At 43.9% G+C, this 22,128-nt stretch overlaps 1 protein-coding gene across 2 annotated transcripts in view; it reads left to right on the top strand.

The window, feature by feature from the left end:
* The first annotated feature begins 4,113 nt into the window (after window positions 1-4,113).
* Window positions 4,114-22,128, top strand: part of ANKS6 (ankyrin repeat and sterile alpha motif domain containing 6) — a 389,890-nt gene continuing 371,875 nt past the window's right edge. Inside the window, exons 1-2 of one of the 2 annotated variants that reach the window (XM_069219478.1) lie at window positions 4,114-4,677; window positions 13,623-14,128. In XM_069219478.1, the coding sequence (XP_069075579.1) occupies window positions 4,340-4,677; window positions 13,623-14,128 (844 nt within the window). In that variant the 5' untranslated portion in view covers window positions 4,114-4,339. The remainder of the gene's footprint in view (window positions 4,678-13,622; window positions 14,129-22,128) is intronic. The other variant, XM_069219477.1, reaches the window with a different exon arrangement.

Here is a 22,128-nt window from a genome sequence, read left to right as displayed (position 1 = left end):
AATCAAAGTTCTATACTTACCTGTGTGAAGTACCTTGCAATGTATGTACTTACCACAAATTTGAATCTTGAGGTTCTAAAAATAAATATTTTTATATACAAAAACCTATTGGCCTGGAGTTAAGTCTTTTGAGTGTGTGTTCCTCAATTATTGCCTGTGTGTGTACAAAAAATGCTTAACACTACCCTCTGATAAGCCTACTACTCGACCACTATACTACAAAATAGAGCATTAGTATTATCCAATTTTGCCCCAATCAACCTATTGGACTCTGTGCACACTATCTCTCACTTTGAGATTGTACATACAGAGTCAACTTCCTACAATACCCCACCCCAGAGCCCAGGAAAGTAGGGTTAAAGTACTGCACGTTTCCTCAGGACACACTACAAGTCAGGATAAGAGTTATTGCAAGAACCAAGCAAGACTGCAAGCAACAAATGGTGGATTCCTGGACCTGAAGACCTGTAAAGAGAGGAGACCAAGTCCAGAAGTCGCAGAAGGTTCCAGGAAGGAGAGGAGCCCCTGCCAACCTAGAAGATTGTGCAAAAGAGGATTCTCCAGTTGGAAGAAGTCTGCAGAAGAGCACCAAAGAAGATGGTTGCGGGTTCCTGAGTGATGCAAAGAATGTCCCACGTGGAGATGTTGGATGCAGGTGAGTTGCAGCGCTGGATTCGTTCAACAATCCTTGGTTCAAGCAATGTCGCGGTTTGCGTCAAAGTGGCGCTGCCTGGACCCAGGAGGGACCTGGGGGCCTCAACTGGGACTGAGGAGGCAAAGAGGGCTCCCAACACTGGAGGGAACCCACAGATGACCAGGGAGCACCCACAGAGGTCCCAGGACACAGGGACAAAGAAGGTGCCAATTGTGGTTGCTGCAGCACTACAAAGGAAGGTCCCATGCAGCCGGAGAATAACTCAGTGAGTTGAGTGTCGCAGGAAAGAGTGCTGGGGACCTGGGCCAGGCTGTGCACGAAGAATTCTTGCAAATAGTGCAGAGGTCTCAGGAGGTAGAGATGATGCGGTGCACAGGGGTACTGTCGAAAACGGGGAAGGCAAGCTTTTACCTCCACCAAATTAGGACAGCTGGACCTTAGGACAGTCTGTGTCGAAGGGGTCCACCTGTGTTCCAGGGAGCACGCTTGTCACCAGGAGAGGAGTCCCAAAGGACCGGTCGTTGTCTTAGAAGGTGCCTGCTGGAGCAGGGAAGTGACTCCATCACTCCACTGGAGATTTTTTCAGGCCTTCTGGTGCAGGGTGAAGACAGGGAGTCCTCAGAGCATGCACACCTTGGAAACTGTTGAAGTTGCTGGCTGGAGCTGAAGTTGCAGGGTCACAGTAGCCTTTCTGGATACTTTGTTGCAGTTACAGCTGTTCCTGGAGCAGTCTGCGGTCGATTTGACGGTCAGAGGATGAAGCAGGAGTTGCAGAGGATTCCTGGTGGAAACTTGCAAGCGGAATCTGAAGAGGAACCCACAGGAGAGTTCCTAAATGGCCCTGAGAGTGGGATTGGCTACCTAACCATGTATGCACCTATCAGGAGGGGTCTCTGACATCACCTGCTGGCACTGGCTACTCAGAGGTCTCCAGAGTGCCCCCACACCTTGGAAAACAAGATGGCTAATGCCAGGGACACACTGGAGGAGCTCTGGGCACCACCCCTGGGGTGGTGATGGACTGGGGAGTGGTCAGTCCCCTTTCCTTTGTCCAGTTTTGCGCCAGAGCAGGGACTTGGGATCCCTGAACCGGTGTAGACTGGCTTATGCAAGGAGGGCACCATCTGTGCCCTTCAAAGCATTTCTAGAGTCTCTGGGAGGCTACCCCTCCCACGCCTGTAACACCTATTTCCAAAGGGAGAGGGTGTACCACACTCCTCCCAAAGGAAATGCTTTGTTCTGCCTTCCTGGGACTGAGCTGCTCAGCCCACAGGAGGGCAGAACCCTGTCTGTGGGGTGGCAGCAGCTGTAGCTGCAGTGCAAGCATCAGAGAGCTGGTTTGGCAGTACTGGGTGTCCATGGTGGAGCCCCCAGGATACAAGGAATTGCCCCCCCATACCAGATTTGGAATGGAGGGACAATTCCATGATCATAGACACCTTACATGGCCATATTCGGAGTTACCATTGTGAAGCTACATATAGGTATTGACCTATAAGTAGTGCACGCGTGTAATGGTATCCCGCACTCACGAAGTCCGGGGAATTGGCCCTGCACAGCGTGGGGGCACCTTTGCTAGTGCAAGGGTGCCCTCACACTTAGTAACTTTGCACCTAGCCTTCAGTAAATGAAGGTTAGACATATAAGTCACTTATAAGTTACTTAAGTGCAGTGAAAATGGCTGTGAAATAGTGTGTGCACTATTTCACGAGGGCTGCAGTGGTAGCCCTGTGAAAGGGTTTGTCTGAGCTCCTTATGGGTGGCAAAAGAAATGCTGCAGCCTATAAGGATCTCCTGGAACCCCAAGACTTTTAAGGGGGGGGTCCAGTGTGCCAATTGGAATTAGTAAATGAAGTCACTAAACTATAGTGACTAATAAAGCAGAGAGAGCAAAGGCACTGAAGTTCCAGTAGCAGAACTTCAGTGACACAGTTAAGCAATACAGACAACACAAACATAGGCCACAACTATGAGCACTGGGGTCCTGGATAGCAGGATCCCAGTGAGACAGTAAAAACACACACTCACAAACAGGCCAAAAGTGGGGGTAACCATGCTAGAAAGAGGCTACTTTCTCACACTCTTTCACTCTGGTTCACTGAGACATATGCTATGTATGTATGACACAGAATGCATGTATATATTCAGGGCCACGTGGATTGGGAAATTAGTGTTAGGATCCGGATTAGTCCAAAACTGTTACACATATAACAAGCATTTATAATGCAACGGGTCTCGCGTTTGCTCATGTTAGAGCTGATCGCGTTGTAAACTCTTAACCCGACTTTTCAACTATCGGGCAAAAGTGCATTTATGTACATAACCCAAAAAAGTGAAATCAAGTATGTAAAGCGCTCGACTTCTGCCAAGCGAGATCGCGCTCGTAAATTAGAGGAAAAAAAGTCCACGAGCCCAATGGAAAACAGCGAGCCTCGCATGTTTTCTGCACTTGGTCGCTGCGCTCGAGGAGGGCTTGCCACCGGAAAAGGCATGACATATGGGTGCCTTCGACTAATGAAAGCAAGCAGATTTTATTAGGGAAGCCCACAAACCAATAAAAAACACTGACGAGAAGTTGACAGGGCTCCGAGCCCTTTTCTAAATACAAAAGAGTCTTGCTGCGATACGCAGGCTTGACCCTAAAAAGGTCCTGTCACAATGACACGATCCCAAAAACACAGTATGGTGTCACCACTGCTGCATATACTAAACTTGTGATAGGGACATAGCCCATTGTCATACTTAAAAGTGTGCGTGCTGAAATAAAATAAAAATAAAAAAAAAGATATTTGTTTAAGTACTGTGACAAACCAACACATCTGACATTTTTATTGTGCATGCATAGCTCTTATTTGGCCCAGCTGGAATTCACAATAACAAAGCCCCCTTGCCCCTGCAGGTTGCTGCTGTGAAATAAATCAGACAAGGGGCAGATGCTGCTGAATGTCTCCCACTGACTAAAAATTACACCAGTTGTTCAGCATTGGGGTCCAACTTCTTGGAAGGGTAGATGCGTCCACCTTGCGTAAAGCGTGGGTTGACGTCGTTTACCCACATGCACCCCCACTTTGCGCCCTTAAAAGTTGTTTACATAAAATAGTTGAATTCATTTTTAAGATGGACTTTTTGTCTTTCTTCGCTTTAATTATAAGTCAAGGGTATTTAGAGCAACTGAAGAACACTTTTTAAAGTGTTTTCTTCTAACATTTTCTGTTTAAAGTTGAGTACTGATTAGGGGGGGAAATACCAGTTTGTCTGATTTATCTCATTCTTGTACCGGCAGGGGCATTAAAATACCGACCGTGCGATATAAAACCGACCAGGTGCCAAGCCTGAATACTTCCGCAAGTAGCACTACAAAGTTTGAACGCACTTTTTGTTAATAAAATAGTCATTGAAGGGCAGAGCAAACTTTCTAAACTCAGCAACAAGTTTCTTTACTTTCATCCTTCGAGAACCGTGCAAACCTCAGACGGAACTGCCCCTAGCTTCTATCCAAGACTTCGGGTCCAGGCCCGAAATATTCAGGCAGACTTCAGAGCCGCCCCCAGCGCATGCGTACCGGATCCGCCGGCGACCCCTGGCCCCAGCCCGAGGAGAGCCGGGAGCAAGCACAAGCTGCCCAATGCCAACCACCTCCGAGTAACGGGGCCGGAGCGGCTGCGAGTCCTCACCGGCGCCGCCATGGAGCGCAGCCTCCCGGCCCGCTGCCAGCAGCTGCTGCGCGCCTGCGAGGACGGGGACTGCGAGGGCGCCCGGCGGCTGCTAGAGCCCGAGGGAAGCGGCGGCGGCAGCGGCTCGTCCCAGTGCGGAGGGCGTCTTCCCCGGGAGCTCCAGTCGGAGGGCTCGTCGGGCTCCCTCCCGCTGCCGCCGGTGGATTGCTCCGACGAGGACGGCAACACGGCGCTGCAGCTGGCGGCGGCCGGGGGCTGGGAGCCCCTGGTGCGCTTTCTCCTGCGGAAGGGGGCGGCCGTGGAGAGCAGGAACCACTGCGGCTGGAGCCCGCTGATGCAGGCGGCCAGGTACTGTCCGTGGGGTTGGTGGATGGCACATACTTGCCCGTCGTCTGGGAAGCAGCACTGGGATGCGCTTTATCTTCTCCCCTCATTGTTTTTCCGTGGACCAGAGTCCTCACTTGTATTGTTAGGATTTGAGCGTTAAAGGAGTTAGACATGTCCGACTTTATTGCAAATCGCACGCTTAAGTTTGTACGAGTATTAGAGTCGGCAACATTGCAAATACAAGGGTGCAACTAAAAGCTCAGGTGTTGAGGGGTTAATGGTGTCTGACGTTGGGCAGCTTGACGTGCCTGAGACTTAATGCAATAACATTTCGCAGATAGTAGAATGTTGTTATCGAAAACCGAAGTCTCTTTTGCCGTGAACTTTCCACACATGCAGTAAATTTCACGGTTAACTGTGTTGTAAGGTTGGCGCATTATAACTGCCCAAGTAGATGTGTTTTTAGGGAATGAAGTTTCCAGAGGGATGTGTGAAGGATTTATATCTCATGTAACATGAATAAATGTAACATCTCAATTCCAGTTCTTCGTATGCAGGAGAGAGACTTTCCTTTCACAAGCCAGCGTCTTTGCCGTTTTGTTATTTCTGACCATTACACTTACTAAGCCGCGGTGAACCTGAGTTTTCTTTTTAGGTTGTGCCAAAATCTGCACTGATTAATCCAATGGCTACAATTTTATATCTCGTATGTTCTTGGTCAAGGTGCAACTGGGGTCTTCGCATTTAAACACGTGATTTAAGCCTGTCTGGTCAGCCTTTATTTCCAGTTTAATGCATGCAATATTTCATTGCCAAATTGCGTCTCAAAATTCGAATTGAGTGAACTTAATCTCTTTTTTGCAAACTGTAATTTCAATCATTAGTAAAGTCATCAAGCGTCCCAGACCCAAACGACGTTAATTTTGCTGTACTGAAATAATTTTTGCCGTCGACCCTGCATTATGGTGTAATTTGGGACTTATGGCATGGAAATAAGCACATTAATCACAGTTCTTAACAAATGCATCAGGATGACCCGTGAAACTATTGCCCGATTGTTCTTCTAGAATTTGAATGGGTTATTTGCCATGTGTCTTCGTCAAGTTTAACCGACGGGAAGAAGGTAAACAATATTTTACCATGATCTCTTTTAGAGTGGCAGTATATTTGCCCTTGCCGTGTTACTAACTATGGGAGTACTGGTTGTTGTGCTGCTATATCGATGACAGTTTGGCATTTTACAAATTGATATGAAAACAGAGAAAAATATAATATAATATTGAATACAATGGGAGTTATTTGAGACCAGACTTACCCAACGCAACTGAGAACACAGGTGAGTCAATGTGACATTCTGTCGAACAAAGTAAACATTATAAAAGGAGTCGGGCAGTGCTTCTTTTGGGGGCTAAGCCAGTTGCATGAACCTTGTCCAGCACGTTTCATATCAGGTTACATGCCCCGTATGTTCTCTATATTTCTGATCTTCCTACCAATTCAATTTAGTCATTTGATTTCCTTCAAAATTTGGTGGCGTGTGAGCTAGTTTGCTTAAGCCAGCATGTTGACTCATCGTGATACACTACACTCCTATTTGTTAGTTGTGCTAGAGTACTATAAAACTCGCTCTCGTAGTAAATTTGATTAAAACATAAAATCATGATCCTTGGGAAATCAAGTAATAAGTACTCATGAAACATTGCAGGGGGAGAGTACTGAACAGGTAAACTAATGATTAATTGGGTATTACAAATGATTATTTGAGTATAATTATCGATTCAGAGTTGATCAGTTTTGTCCAGATAGAGGCTTTGACACTGAAGCGTCAAAGTGAGCGAGGTGGAATATGCAAAATTTTACCTGTTACATGGAGCAGTCTCACCAACCTCTGTATTTAAGTTGTGTAAAGAAGACAAAAAGTAAATGCCTACACCATCAGAATTCAGTCTGCTAGGTCTCCAGTACTGTGGCAGTGCACTTTTTTTTTTGTCACCTTGGGGATGCTGCTGTATGAACTACGCACAGGAGAACAGTGAGAATTATCCTCTGGGTTGTTAACCTTCGTCTGACACAGGGCATGCAACCTGATATGAAAGGTGCTGGACAAGGTTCATGCAATTCAACTTCTTTCAGCTCCTTTGGGCTCTATTGATTTATAACTATCAAGTACTTTGAGGTAAATTTGTGGAGGCTTTTCTTCTTTGGAGGCTCACCATAATTGCCTAAGCCCCTACTATTGAACGATACAGGTGGTTCCCTGCCTGCTTCAAGGTTCCCCTTTGCACATTCTTAAACGATAAATACCTAAATTGTGCCTTGAGGAAGGTGTTTGACTGAAGATTGATTTTACACTGAATGTGGGTTGGAACTGTATTAGCAGACCTAATGGCTGTTCCTCGTCATCTGAGTCTTTCCACATACCCTCTTCCACAGGGAGATAAAAAGGTTTCATGCATGCAAGCTCCAAAAATCATTGGAAACCATGCCTGCGACACCCAAAATAGAATTACCAACACTAGAAGACATTTCTCTCTCTTCCCTTTCTGTATAACCCTCTGAATCATAGCAAAGGATAGAAACGCATAACCGTTTACTTAATTCCAGTGCTGTAGTAAAGCATTCACTGCTAAAGCACCCTGATCCGGCATCCAACTGTAATAATCCTTTACTTGAAAGGTCAATCTGTTTGCAAAGAGATCTATTTCTAGAGGGCCGCAAAGTCAGTCTATCCTCTTGAAGTATTCCTGATTCAACTTCCAATCAGTGAAATCCTTCACAAACCTTGAATTCCAATCCTCAGTTACATTTTCCTTCCCAGGCAAATATTCTGCTCTCAGTTTAATTTTGTGGTTAGGATGTTAAATAATCTTTTGCCAATTTCGCCAGAATCTGCAACCTTTTGCCCCTAAACAAGTGTATATATGCCAATGCGGAAACATTACCTATTTGTAGAAAAACTGTTCTCCCTTGCAAAAAGTTCCTGGAACACATGGGAGCATAAAATTAGTCTCTCAACGCTAAACAGTTTGTGTTGAACTCTTTCCATGTTTGACCACATCCAGCAGTCTCCTGTGCACCCCAACCTGATAGACTTGCACCCGATTCCAGTACAAATTCTGGTGTACAACCAAATATTGATCACCCATTCCATGCATCTAAATTCTCCACCCTAGTTCTAGCCTCACTTCTTGATCTAGGACTATCTTGTCTCCCTCTCACAAGCCTGTTTGTAAGGCTCTTTACACTTTGCAATGTTTATAGTGCTTAGGACCTAGAAAACTGCCTGAATTGAGGAGGATAACAGACCTGTATTTTAATGTCAACAACTCTTGTTTCAGAACATAACAAACTTCCTTCCTTATTTTGTTCACCTGCCGCACTGGAGGAATTTAAACCACATTTACTTATTCTATTTGGAAACCCAAAAAGTCCATAGTGCATGTTGGAATAAACGTCTTGTTCACAATAAAACTTAGGCTTTCCAGCAACTTCCTTACCGTCTCCAACTCCTACATAAAGTTTTTTTTTTTTTAGATATTGAGACATAATTAAATATCGTCTAGATAAATGATCATCTGAATTCCCCCCCACACCCTCACCTTCTCAGGTAAGCTACCACTGCCCTCATTACCTTGGTAAAATAACTAAGGCAGTGAGGAACGACCAAACAAAAGGCACCAAAACTAATACAGTTGATCTTTCCAAATGAATTGAAGTTGTGTCTGATTGTCCTTTGTAAAGTAAGTGTCTTGTAGGTTCATCTTTACAAACCAATCATTCCTCAATAACATGTCTCCCAGAAAATGAATATCCTCCATCTTGAAGTGTTTGTATTCTAGAAACTTGTTCAATTTAATGAAGTTTTATCCTTTGTCTTTTTTCTCTACCTGGAACAGAGGACTCACAAACACTTTGTTCTTCTTGTTCACCTCTATTGTTGCTCCCTTCTCTACCATACTCTCTATTTCTTCTACCCCATTCTGTTGGTCTGTACTCAGCACCAATTCCCCTGGTGGAGCGTTTTGAAAGGGCATTCCTGAAAACTCTATTTTGAAACCCTGAACAGTTTCCAACACCATTGGGTCCTGTTATCGTCTCCCACATTTTAGTGAAATACTTCAATCCACCACCTACTCTTACTTGGAAAGGAGAAATCACTCTACTCACCCTGGAAACCAGACGGGCCCTGACCATGGGACTTATTTCCTCTTCCTCCCTGAATGCGACCCTTTTGAGGATAGGAGGATGTTCTTGTTCCAGTTTGGTATCCTCTTTAATATCCTCTTTGTCTATAAATGTAATAGTGAGACCGTCTATAAATGTAATAGTGGGAGCTTTGGGAACCCCGCCTGGCAGATACTCCCCTTCTGCCGACCCTGCCAAAAAGCCTTGTCTAGGGCAGTGAAAGTGGCAACTTTTTTCCCAGGCTGACGACCATGTCCTCTCCAAACAATAATCCTTTTAGATTTTCACTTGCCTTCTTAGCCGCTTCATCAAGTAATTTAGGGTTCATTTTCATTAACACCTCTTTTTCGCGCTAAAGCCCACATTAGCGTTACCCAAAAGGACAAGTGCTCTTTGGCTCCAACCTCTTAAGAGGTCCAAGTCCAAAGGAAGGCTTTTAATGTCTGCCTTCTTGAACATATCAATTATATGGGCTCATGGACCAATCACGTCCAGGAGACAATCCTGGCACTGCTTAAAGACCTTTCTAGTCCTGTTCTGGGATCCATGCCCATTTTAAAAATAACTGTGATCATTTCAGGGTCCAAATTCGGGGTGAGACAGACTTCATCATTGGTAATTTGTCTTGAACACTTTGCCTTCAGTACATTTCTCACCTCTTTCTCAAGAGGATTTCTTATCCTTTTGTTAATAAAATTGCCCACATGCTCCAAAGGCCAGTACTCTGCACTCCTAGGGTGCTGTAAGCAATGGGGTGCAAACATTTCCTCCCCTAAGGAATTTCTAATAGAGTCCTTTGATGTGGAGGGAACTACGTCTTCTCCAAAGAAATCATCGCCCTTCTGCTTGATGTCTAAGTCATATTCATTGATAAACTCATCATCTCTTTTCAAATAATCGGTCTCTAAAAACTTCTCCTGAGCATCAAAATCTTGTGTGCTGCTTTGGACACCCCTCTCCTGTGTGCTGCACGACACCTTTCTTTTTTGTTTGCGTGCCGCTAAGGACACTTCTTTTCTGTAAGGTGCTCAGACCTACTACTCTCTTAGGGGGTTTAAGTCCTTGCTCAATATGTGTTTGTTTTTTTCTTTTGAACCCTTTTTTCACCATTATCAGATTCTCAGGGATTTCGGGTACATCCTTTCCCTTTTTTTCCTGACATAATGAAGCCAAACTATTCATTTTTATCTGTTGAAATGGTCAAGTAGTATAAAGATGTACCTAAATTACTCTCTCTCTTATTTTTTTTTTTTTTTTTTTTTTAGGCTACAGCTCCTGACCTGAAATACCTTTCTACCTTCCTTTCACCACAACTATCGAAACAGTAACTCTCAGTTGACAGAATCAATGTGAATGTAGCAGCGTTCACACTGCTTTCAACATTGGGCTCAGCCGTATCCAAGATGGCTTCTTAATTATGCGGGAACACAGCCTCTCGCTGCTTCTCACTACTTTCCTCAAATCTGAGGCTCCGCAGCTAGCATAGAACAAACCGACTCCTGAGCAGCTGCCTTTACAATGTGGTCTTTGTCTTGTGTGAGGCAGACGCACTGTGCCCCTGGTGCTCTGAGGTCAGTTATTTGCCCATAGCCCCACACTACTGGCACGTGGTAAGAGTGCCTCCACAACACACAATCGTCGTGCTGAAAATGGCCTGACCACACTCCTGACCGGAGTCACAGTTTGGTAACCGCCAAAATCATAAACAAGTTTGAAAATAGTAGGCCCCATTATTCACAGCGCCTGCTCTCACTACGCTTCATAACAAGCCTTCTTTAACATCCTAACTGCAAAATGTATGTATTACCAATATAGGGTCTAAAATCCTAAGAAACATTACTCAACTACATGTTTACATAAATTGGAAGCCAATTTTAACCACTAGTTATATCCAACACACTTGTATAAAATGATATGTATATGTCAAAGAATTATATCTTTAGAGTAAATAGAAGTGCTACTTATCTGAATGAAGAGCAGCATTTAAAAGAGGAGAGGGTTCTGAGAAGAGACTGTGCGATGGAAGTGTCTAGTCCTGGATTGTAACGTTTATAATGTAAAATATTCTTTAAAGTGCTGCTGCATGGATTAGCATTAAAAGGATAGTGCATAATGATAGCCTCCTGACCTGTAGTGAAATTGCACTTAACTGCAACAAAGGCTTTAACTGTGTCTATCGACACCACCACCAGTTCTTCGTCGCGATCCTCCACCTTGAGTAGCACATGCATCAATCATCGCAGATTCATAAAGATACTGCTACCAGGCATTAATCCGCGTTGGTCTGCATGTATCAGTTGAGTAAAGACTGGGCGCAGCTGGAGGGCGATCACTTTACAAACAATCTTAGTGTCTGTATTAAGCATCTTAGGTGGCCTGTATATCAAGGGATCCGACAGGTCTCCACCGGGTTTCAGCAACATTGTAATGCAACCCGCTCTCATAGACTCTGGAAGCAAGCCCCTCTCCCGTGCCTGTCAAAGTACACCTCTAATAAATGTTGTGTAAGCACCAATGGAAAGGTCTGGTAGAACTCAGCACGGAATCCATTACAACTTAACTTATAGGATGTTAATATGTCAATGTAATGAAGCATAGTTATGTATATTATCAAGGAAGGGAAATTATAAATATTAAATTGCTAAGAATATATTAACTTTTGGATTTGCTAGGCAAAATGATATGAGTGCAGAATAAATGAGTAATAGTTGGTTGATGTTTTTTTAAAGAAAAAAATGTGTTTGTGGTCAAAGGTCAAGGGCGTGAGCTTGGGGAAGTTTAATGTATATGAGTGTGACACGCTATTGATGGGTTAGTGCAAAGTACAGATATAATTAACAAAAATATATAATTATTCAAATTAGTGTAGGAATAAATAAAAGTTGTCCTTTGAGATATATTTTGGCATCTGTATTTAATGCTTTATGCATTAATATAGACGATTGTAGACCAAGCATTTTTAAATTCTAATGGGGGTAGGAGGTTACTTTGTGTCTTGGTATTGTGTTGTTCCCCAGCTCCGTACCCCTCATTTGGGGCCCTCTTCTTTTTTTAGTTTAATATATGTAAAGCCAGACTGTATTAAGAATTACACAATAAACTGATCGTGTATATGGTGAACTGCACAACACTTGTCTAAATAGGTTCGAGGTCAGTACTTATAGGTGTATTTTTTGGGTTTAGGCAAAACACCCCAAGAGACCTTGATATGTGTATTCTTGATACACATGACATTGGAAGGTCTTTTGATGAGTCAGAATTAATATACCCAGCACAGTGTTCTAATACTAAATCAGTTGTAGCTCTGTTGTAGGGTAAAATTGTAGTCAGCATCTCAAATTCATGAGCTGCGTGTTTGGAAAAATGCCAGCAATGTATGATCTTCGACAGGAGTAGGAAAATCTAGTGTGACATAGAAACGCTTTAAAGAAAATTAGTTTATGGAGGCTCAATTTAGTGAGGAATGGCCTAGTATTTTGAAATCTAATTTAGGCTGTCTTTTGTATCTTGCAGAAGTCGACTGCAGCCTTTATTGATAATCTAAAATGTTTTGGGTATCCAAATGTGCAAAAAAGATTTTTGCTATTTATAATGCCTTATGTTTACTGTTAGCCTTTATTCAACGTGTTGTCCAGGGGTAGTTAGCGCTATATAAATACAACATACAGTTATGCGTTTTATGCGTCCTGGATAAAGAAAAGTTTATGCACTTTGATTTAATTATCTGCTAATGAAAGAACTGATGCGGTAACATTTAAAAAAAGACTCCTTCTAAAAGTTCTGTTGATTTAACACTGGTAAGCCCAGTGCCCAAAAAAAAAAAAAAAAAAAAACGTGATATAGTGTTCAAAGTACTTGAGTCATGAAGCAATTTGTGGTGATTACTTTTACTTTAGCTTCTGTTATCCTGCTGGTCTGCCGATAGTGTTTTAATATTTGTATATCATTTTCCTATATCTTTTATGACACATGCATAATGGTACCTCTGTGCTGATTGCAATTAAAATAGGCCTGTTAAGCATTTCGTAGTTGGGTAATTTGGCCAGCAGTGCATTATCCCGCCAAGTCCACTCCTAAGTGAATCGTAGTCAAGGTGCAAATGGGATCCTCAGATTGAAACACAAGGACAGAGGAATTTGAAGAGGACTGTGAATGGGCGAAACTGCTACTATTATGAAAGTACTCCTGTTTTTTTTTTTTACTCTGTTTCTAACAATTATTTAGGCTTTGTTCTAAAAAGTAGTTTTTGCCCATTAAAAGCAAGTCAAGTGCTTATAAAAGAGGAAAGTTTCTTACTGTCACAGAACATGGGTTGATTACGAAATCATATGTTGATAGCCAAGAATCAATTCCTCTGAACATTGAAACAAAACCTTTCTGAAGTGTGCACATCTCACTGTCATAGAGGTCGGAGTTAGCAAGTATTTGGGTTCTAGCTTCTGATATCTGTTTCAGAAAAGTACAAAGAACGTGTCCTCTTTGCCTTGGACCGTTCTTGAGTCTTTTTTCTTTGTCTTATTAGAGGGCTACGTTTGGAGAAGGAAGTTGCACTATAATTTGTAGTCCAATATGAAAACCTATACAAACAACATTTTGTCAGTCAAACATAGCGATGTTTTGTAAATGTAGAAGTGAGTGAGTGTAGTTCATGAATAAAGAGAGAGTTCGCATTGATCATCCGCTTAGTTAAAGAGCTCACATTTCTGTGTTACGTAGCTAGAAACTGCTGCTTAGAAGTGAAGCAGGTGGTGATCTGTTTTTGTTTTTCTCCTTTCCTCGAGGTTTGGTCACTTGGACGTATCTCATATCCTTTTGGAAAATGGTGCTGATGTCAATGCACAGAACAGACTTGGAGCCAGTGTGCTTACAGTAGCTGCCAGAGGTGGACACACTACAGTGGTTAAGCTGTTGCTAGAGAGTGGTGCTTTTGTGGACAACTATGACCACTTTGATGTGAACATGGTGAACCACATCAGCAGCATGGAGGAGCTTCCAGATATAACCGCACTAATGGCTGCTGCCCAACATGGACATGAGGCTGTGGTGCGCCTTCTGCTGGAGTGGGGAGCAGATTCCAATTTCACAGCAAAGACAACAGGATGGACTCCTCTGATGCTGGCGGCTCTCAGTGGGAAAGTGAGTGTGGCTCAACAGTTGGTGGACAGAGGTGCAGATCCTGACCACGTTAATGTCCTAGAGAAGACCGCCTTTGAGGTGGCGCTGAACTTCAAACACAAAGACATGAAAAACTATCTTGATGCTATAACTACCATCAGACCAAAGACAGGTAACTGCTAGTTTCTCCTATTTTACTATTGGCCAGGAACTGTCATATTTCTGTATTGAAATTATTTCACTCAACCTTTGGGAATAAGCAGATGAAGAGCTGAATTCTCCTTGTCCTAATAACAAGTACCTTCTTTTAAATGTTTATGTAACAGACCATAAAGGCATATTAGTCTTGTACCTTGGAAAATAAGATTCTACTTTTAACCTCGTTTGAAAATAGAAAATAGGGTTGTGAATTTTTATAATATATTCACTTGTCCAAGGGATGCTTCTGAAATAAATTTTTCCTTTAACAAAAAATCCACTTGTACCGTATTTCGGCTGATATCTTGCCCTTACTTGACTTTACTTAACTTTACTTACCCTATAAGTTCGCTTTAACCTTTATCACACACCACCTCCACTATAAACAACTACCACTGACAATGCAGCCTCCTTTATGTAAGACTGAGTACTACTAGAAGAAAATATCCCTTTGCACCAAATTCTTCTTCTCTTCTAGGTGTCCCCTATCGGACAGTTTTTAGCGGTCTTGTTTGTGAAACGCTTTTTATTGACCATACCAAAAACTTAAAGTGAGGTTAGAGCCGTCCCATTGCTTATCATTGGTTTTCTTTATTGTCACTCTTGCTTGCTTCATATTCGATGGGTTGCCGCCGCCTTCTGCTTGTCCTCCCCTAGAGAAAAGCCTACTTACCATCTTTTTGATTGGTTGACTTGTAGGGAAGCACTTTTTTCTTTCAGCACTCCATGTCCGTGCATGTATTTTTCGAGCTCTCTTATGTGCTGCCTTACACTCCCCAAGTGCCTGATCCCCATGTATCTGCTCCTTGTTCCACCTTCATCCTCCCCCAAATCCCATCTCGCCAGTTGTTCCCCACACCTCTCCTTGTTTTTCCTTTCTTAATGATTACTTTTTTGGCCTCCTTGGCACAGCCACAAACACCTCTGTTGCTCCACTTCCCCCACACCGACTCCTCCATTGCGTCCCAAACCCCTTGAGTTTATGTTTACATATATAACTCTTTTTTTAAATATATAATATATATATACACACACACACACACACACACACACACACACACACACACACACACATACATACACACATACATACATACATACACACACACATACACAAAAGACACAATTTAACGAATGGCACTCTAAGAAGCTTCAATGTTTACTTAAGGCTCATGTCATTCTTTCAAAGAAACAATATATCAGCTTGCAAAAAGCGACCCGTTTCGACCTCTGCGGTCTTCTTCTTTGGCCCAGATCATTACAAAAGCTACTCCTCCCATGAAAAAAAAATATATATATACCATTGACCTTAATAAACATAAAAGAAAGATATATCATCCACCATGATAGACATAAAAGAGATCCTCAATACCTCCCAGAAATCGAAATCAAAAAGTCAGAGGAAAGGGACCTGAACTGTCTTATACATTATTCTTAAAACTTTCACCAGAACAATACATTAGATTTATCTCAGTCTAAATCTAAAAAAACTCCATGGTAACATCAACCCACCCCTTGGTGGCCTCCTATTGATGGGTCCCCTCTTTTCGATTTTCCTTTTTTTCTTTTTTCAAAACCTCTTTTTCAAATCTTAGCATTTATGGAAATATATAAATCTTACATCATAGGTCAATTCCCTTATCAATTCTGGGAATATTAAAAGCAAGACACAAATATACTAACATCCCTAACGGCTCAAACGCTATAATCACCAAACATTACCATATCAAAAAGGATATCAACTTTTATCCAGTGTGCACAAAAAGTTCATCATCGTGGTTGAAACCCCACAGGTGTCTACTGTTTAATCGAATGATATATTCAGATTCCATCCTCCTATGGCTACGCTCCCTATCGCCCCCCCCTTAGGGATGGTAACACCCTATCTATACCAAAAAATGACACTCCCTCAGACTTTCCTTCATGCACCAAATTACAGTGCTGGGCCACTGCATACGTTGCATCATTATTCTTGATGACACGCCAGTGTTCTAATGTCCGTTTTTTTAGGGGAAAAATTTCTCTTCCCACATATCGTAAGCCACAAGGGCAAAGGATGACATAAACCGCAAAATCCGAGTTACAATTTAAGAATTTTTTTATCTTCACTACCTTCCCTGTAGGTAACGTGTATGTTTTGCAACTAACACTATTTCTACAGGCCTTACATTTAGCACATTTTATAAAAAACTCTGTTGTCTGCTTAAGAAGGTGTCCCTCATTTTCATCTGATAACTATGTCCTAGCAAATCCTGTAAGGAGCTGCTATTTCTGTGTACTATTTTAGGGTGAGTCTGGAGATTCTAGAATCTTTCTGGAATCAAGAGGAACCTCTGCCCGGGAGAAGAGCTGAAGGAGGAGTACCGTCCCTTTGCTGTGTTGCTTTGCCGGACTGGCCTGCAGTTGCTGCTTCTGCCTGAAAAGAGTGCAAAGGGTGAACTTCGATGTGTGTCCTGCTTGAGAAAATTCTCCAAGGGCTTGGAGTAGAGCTTGCCTCCTGTTGGAAGTCTCAGGGACACCAAAGACTTCAGTTTCCTCGACCTGCAGCACTGGGAAATGCTTGTTTTGTGCTGTTCAAGAGGAAGACCCACCGCAACGACGCCAACAATTCAGCTGGACTGTACTGTGACCTGCTGACGCCACAAGGAGTCACAGTGCCCGCTTCGCACCGCGACCCTGGTCTCCCCGACGCCGTCATCGGATGACTTCACCGAGCTGCTGCTCGCACCGCGACCTGTGGGCCTGCACTCCCAACAACTTCGCTCCTGCTAACACCAGCGCCGCTGCCTGCACCATTGCCTGTGGACACCGCTCGTGAGGTACACGAAGCACCGTCCCATCCCGCACCGCAGCCCCAGTCCACTGGTTCCAGCACCATCTCCTGTGTCGTTACCAGGCATCCTCCCTGCACCGTGGCCTGTGGACACCGCTCGTGAGGGTCACAAAGCACCGTCCCATGCTGCTGGCTTGGGCCTACCGATGACAGCGCTTCAGGAACGACGATGGCGCTGCCTGCACTTTGACCTGAGGACACCGCAAGTCGCACCACCCCACTTCACACCGCAGCCCTGGTCTCACCGACGCCGCTAGATGCCTTCACCTACACCGTGACCTGTGGGCACCGCACGTCGCATCATCCTGCTTCGCACTGTAGCCCCGACGCCATCCATGCCACCACACCTGACTTCATCAGCCTGGAGTTCGATCTGCAGTGCGTGTGACCTCAAGGACCCGACGACTCCTGCACCGACTCCGGAACCAATACCTCGACGTCAGTGACGCCGCTCTCCGGAGCTCACGGAGAGGATCACGATGCCCTGTAAACCCAAGGTACTGTTTGCGGATCTTCCCCGAACCCAGGCTGGCCGCGGCGTTGCGGGCCAGATATGAAGTGTTGATTTTGTTGATCACAACGCCATGATAGCCCCAGGTGGAGCTATCGACTTCAAGGAACTGTAGTTGAGTAAATCTTGCAGAATTCATATTTTTCTTACTGTATGTTGGATTTTTATCGTATTTGGTCTTGTTTTATATAGATAATTATTGGCTATTTTTGTAAAACTGGTGTGCTGTCCTTTTGTAGTGCTTTCACTTATTACTGTGTGTTATGTGCAAATACTTTACGCATAGCTCCTGAGATAAGCCTGACTCGTGCCAAGCTACCAGGGGGGTGAGCAGGAGTTATCTGAGCGGGTATCTCCCTTATCCTGACTAGAGTGAGGGTCCCTACTTGGACAGGGTGCAAACCGACTGCCAACTAGAGACCCCATTTCTAACACTGGTTGTCAGCGGGGAGAATAGGACTTGCATTTGCACTTGACCTACAGTGATTCGTGTACACTACTACCATATCACAGACCATTACGTGCCACATACAGTTTTTTGTTTCTGTTTTGTTTTCTCTTTGACCTATTTTTGATCTTGAGTTCAAGTGAACCCCAACGACATCATGTCTCAATCAAGAGCATCTTCAGTTGCATCCCAGGATTTGGTTTTTGAGGAGGATAGGTTGGAAACCTATTCCATGAAGCAACTGAAGGCAGTTTGTAAAAACCTCAAAGTTCGGATTAGGGGCCTCACCAAAAAGGAGGAGCTACTGAAGGCGCTGAGGGCCTGGGTAGCAGCCAGAACTGCCAGTGGGTAGTCTGAGGATCCAAGTGGAGAGTCTGCTTACACAAATTCTAGGGAAGATGTACTGAGGGTGCAGGAGCTGCGAGGGGGGGAGGTACCCCCTGTGGCAAGCAGCAGTGGTGGATCAAAAGGACTGACTCCAGAGGAATTGGAGGACAGGAGAGAAGCCAGGAGGCACCAGATTGAGTTGGAGGGATAAAAAATCGAGGCTCAGAGGGAGAAACGTGCCAGAAAGGAAAGAAAGATGCTTTTGGACCATGAGCTTAAAGTAAACGAGCTGGATGTGAGGGGCAGGTCCAGCCAGGATGGTGGCAACAATTCCTCAGTGCAGTCAGACAAAATTGTGCACATTCCTAAAAACGTAGGGAGAGGGTACAAGAAGGGAGATAACATTCAGAGGTGGTTTCAGGGATATGAGGCGTCCATCCACATGAATAGGGTCCCTGAGAAGAATTGGGAGCAGGATTGTGGAACCACTTCACCGAGGAGGGATGGGGCACTTGCTAGCTTTGGGTAAGGGGTACAACCTCACCTACGCTGACATGAAGGAGGCCCTTCTCACTCAGTATGGTCTCACTCCTGACAAGTACAAGGATCAGTTTAGGCAGTGTAAAAAAACGGAGTCCCAGACCTGGTTAGAATGTGTAGATTAGTTTTGCAGAGCACTGGATGGTTGGGTGAAGGGCAGTAATGTGACAGATTTTCAGGGGCTGTACAACTTAATTGCGTGGGAGCAATAGTCAAGTCTGTGTTTTGCAGAGCTGCGCCAGCACTTGACTGATAATAAGCTGACTGACCCCAGAAAGCTTGCTATGGAGGCAGACCGCTGGGTGAGTACCAGGGTCCACAAGAAGGTTTATGGGGGAGATTCCACCAAAGGTGGGCAGGGTTCCCAGAAGAAGGAGAGGGAAGTCAAGGGAGACACAGACAGATCCCAGGATAAGGAGGGAGAAAAAGAGTCCCAGGCCCCTTCTGACAGGAAGGAGGGAGGTTCTGATAGGGGGTGGCCAAGGGCACCCCATTGTCAACCCCGGTGCTTTGAGTGTTCCCAGTTAGGACACATGAAAGGGGACTCTGTCTGTCCTAAGACAACCCACATTGGTGGCCTCTCTACCGAGGTGGCTAATGTGGCATTAAGGGGAGGTAGCCCCCAGGGGCAGGTCATAGACCATGCCATGATATCCCTTAGTTGGGAGGTTGACTCAAAGGGTGAGTTGGTGATCCCTGAGGATGGGAGTCGTCACATCCACTAGGTAACAATGAATGGGGTCCCAGTCACTGCTCTGAGGGACAGTCGGGCTAGCCATACTATGATGGTGGAAAGGCTTGTTTCCCCAGAACAGTACACCGGCTAGGTGTGTAGGGTGACACCAGCTCATGGGCAGGACTTCTTCCGTCCTATGGCACTGGTATCCCTAGAGTGGGGTGGAATTCATATTTTTCTTACTGTATGTTGGATTTTTATCGTATTTGGTCTTGTTTTATATAGATAAATATTGGATATTTTTCTAAAACTGGTGTGGTGTCCTTTTGTAGTGTTTTCACTTATTACTGTGTGTTATGTGCAAATACTTTGCACATTGCTTCTGAGATAAGCCTGACTGCTCATGCCAAGCTACCAAGGGGGTGAGCAGGGGTTATCTGAGCGGGTATCTCCCTTATCCTGACTAGAGTGAGGGTCCCTACTTGGACTGGGTGCAAACCGACTGCCAGCTAGAGACCCCATTTCTAACAGGGCGGTGATACGGAGCGTAGCCATAGGAGGATGACATCTGAATATATCATTTGATTAAACAGTAGACACCCGTGGGGTTTAAACCATGATGAGGAACTTTTTGTGCACATTGGATAAAAGTTGACAGCCTTTTTGATATGGTAATGTTTGGTGATTACAGCGTTTGAGCTGTTAGGGATGTTAGTATATTTGTGTCTTGCTTTCAATATTGGCAGACACTCCCGGAATGGATAAGGGAATTGACATATGATGTAAGATTATATATATCCATAAATGCCAAGATTTGAAAAAGAGGTTTTGAAAAAAGAAAAAAAAATTGAAAAGAGGGGACCCATCAATAGGAGGCCACCAAGGGGTGGGTTGATGTTACCATGAAGATGTAGATTGAGATAAATCTAATGTATTGTTCTGGTGAAAGTTTTGAGAATAATATGTAAGATAGTTGTGGTCCCTTTCCTCTGACTTCTCGATTTCTGGGATATTCAAGTATTTGTATTTTAAGGTATTGATGATTTCTTTTATGTCTATCATGGTGGATGATACATCTTTCTTTTATGTTTATTATGGTTGATGGTATATATATATTTTTTTTTCATGGGAGGAGGAGCTTTTAGTATGTATAGTCACTTAAAAAAACAAAGGTTACAGGAACGTTATAGTTAGGCTCACATTGTAAACATACAAAACCATAGAAATTCACCTCTTATAGTTAGTTTTTTAAAGTAAATATAACTCGTGCTCTAAGTTAGCTATAACTTGTGCACCAGCCATGCACAGTTTTTTTTTTTGTCAAAAATTGTGCTGCAAATATTACATTGATATTATCAAAGATGTTATCAAAGATGTCATGAGTACTGTAATTTGTGGGGTAATTAGCAGTGAATGGCAAGGTCGCGAGTTATAGCTACCTTGGGGCACAAGGTAGAGTTACTTGAGATAACTCTAACAGGTGAATTTCTTTGGTTTTGTACATTTAAAATGTGAGCCTCCCTTTAACATCCCTATAACCTTGATGTCCCTGTAACTTTTTTTTTTTCAGGTTTGTAACGTAAAGTCATTTAAATTACTATACGTTAATTCAGCCATCGTCGCGCACGGCCTTCGGCCCTGCATTGCAGGAACTGGCTGCAGGGCCAAGTCTCTGCTTGCATAAATAATTTGCAGTGCTCTGGGAAGGAGGTGGTCCCCGGGGCAGTGAGGGGACACGACCCCTGCATCAATTTAACAACTTTTGTCTAGGGAGTTGGTGGTCCCCAAGTCTGCAATGGTTGTGCGCTCCCCGCATCAGTATTACAAATTTTTCCCCTGGGGAGTAGGCGGTACCCAGGGCACAGGGGTGCTGCATGGGCACCTCCCATAGATAATATACAGTGCCCCGGGGAGGAGGCAGTCCCTGGGGCTTTGATAAGCTCTAGGAGGGAGCCCCATTGCACCACCCTCCTATTTTTCTACAATGCCGCTGGCCCACCAGGGGGCAATATTAAAAGCAAACGCTTGTGACCTTGATTGCTTGCTTTTTGTTTTAAATCCTGGCAAAATTCCTAGATTTGCTGCTGTTTTCATTGTGATTAAAAAAATAAAAAATAAACATTTTAATGACGGAGGAGGGGATGGTACCCTGCGCAAAGGGTTGTGGGTAGGGTAATAGTACCCTGCCCACTTTTCATATTTTTGTTTTGAGACTGGGCTGAAGCACAGTCTCAAAGAGTTTGACAACACTTCCTGGTTGAAGTGTTGGCAGCCAGTCAGCTCTATGCATGAGATCAGGAGTATTTGCGAAGCCCTCATATCTCGAGATATACACATTTGCTTTTTTCTCATATTTCATAAACTACTGAATGGATTTACACCATATAACAAAAAGCACTCTTTCTTGATCAAGAGCTCCCTTTCTGACAGATTTGGTGTCTTTCCGGCCAACAGTTGGAGCTGTAGTCATGTCTAAAATCCCTATGGGATTTAAAATGTGAAATGAACTCGTTTTGGGACCCACCCCTTTTTCTCATCCCTGGGAGATGGGGTCCCCAGGACTCAATAAGGCTTGGGGAAGCGGGCCACACAGCCCTTTAATTAAAAAAAAAAACATAGGCTGTGAGAGATAGGGCCTG

Source organism: Pleurodeles waltl, chromosome 2_2 (genome assembly GCF_031143425.1).
Source record: "Pleurodeles waltl isolate 20211129_DDA chromosome 2_2, aPleWal1.hap1.20221129, whole genome shotgun sequence".
Classification (NCBI taxonomy): Eukaryota; Metazoa; Chordata; class Amphibia; order Caudata; family Salamandridae; genus Pleurodeles; species Pleurodeles waltl.
Note: the sequence above shows the minus strand (reverse complement) of the source record. Positions and strands in the feature narration are given on the sequence as shown.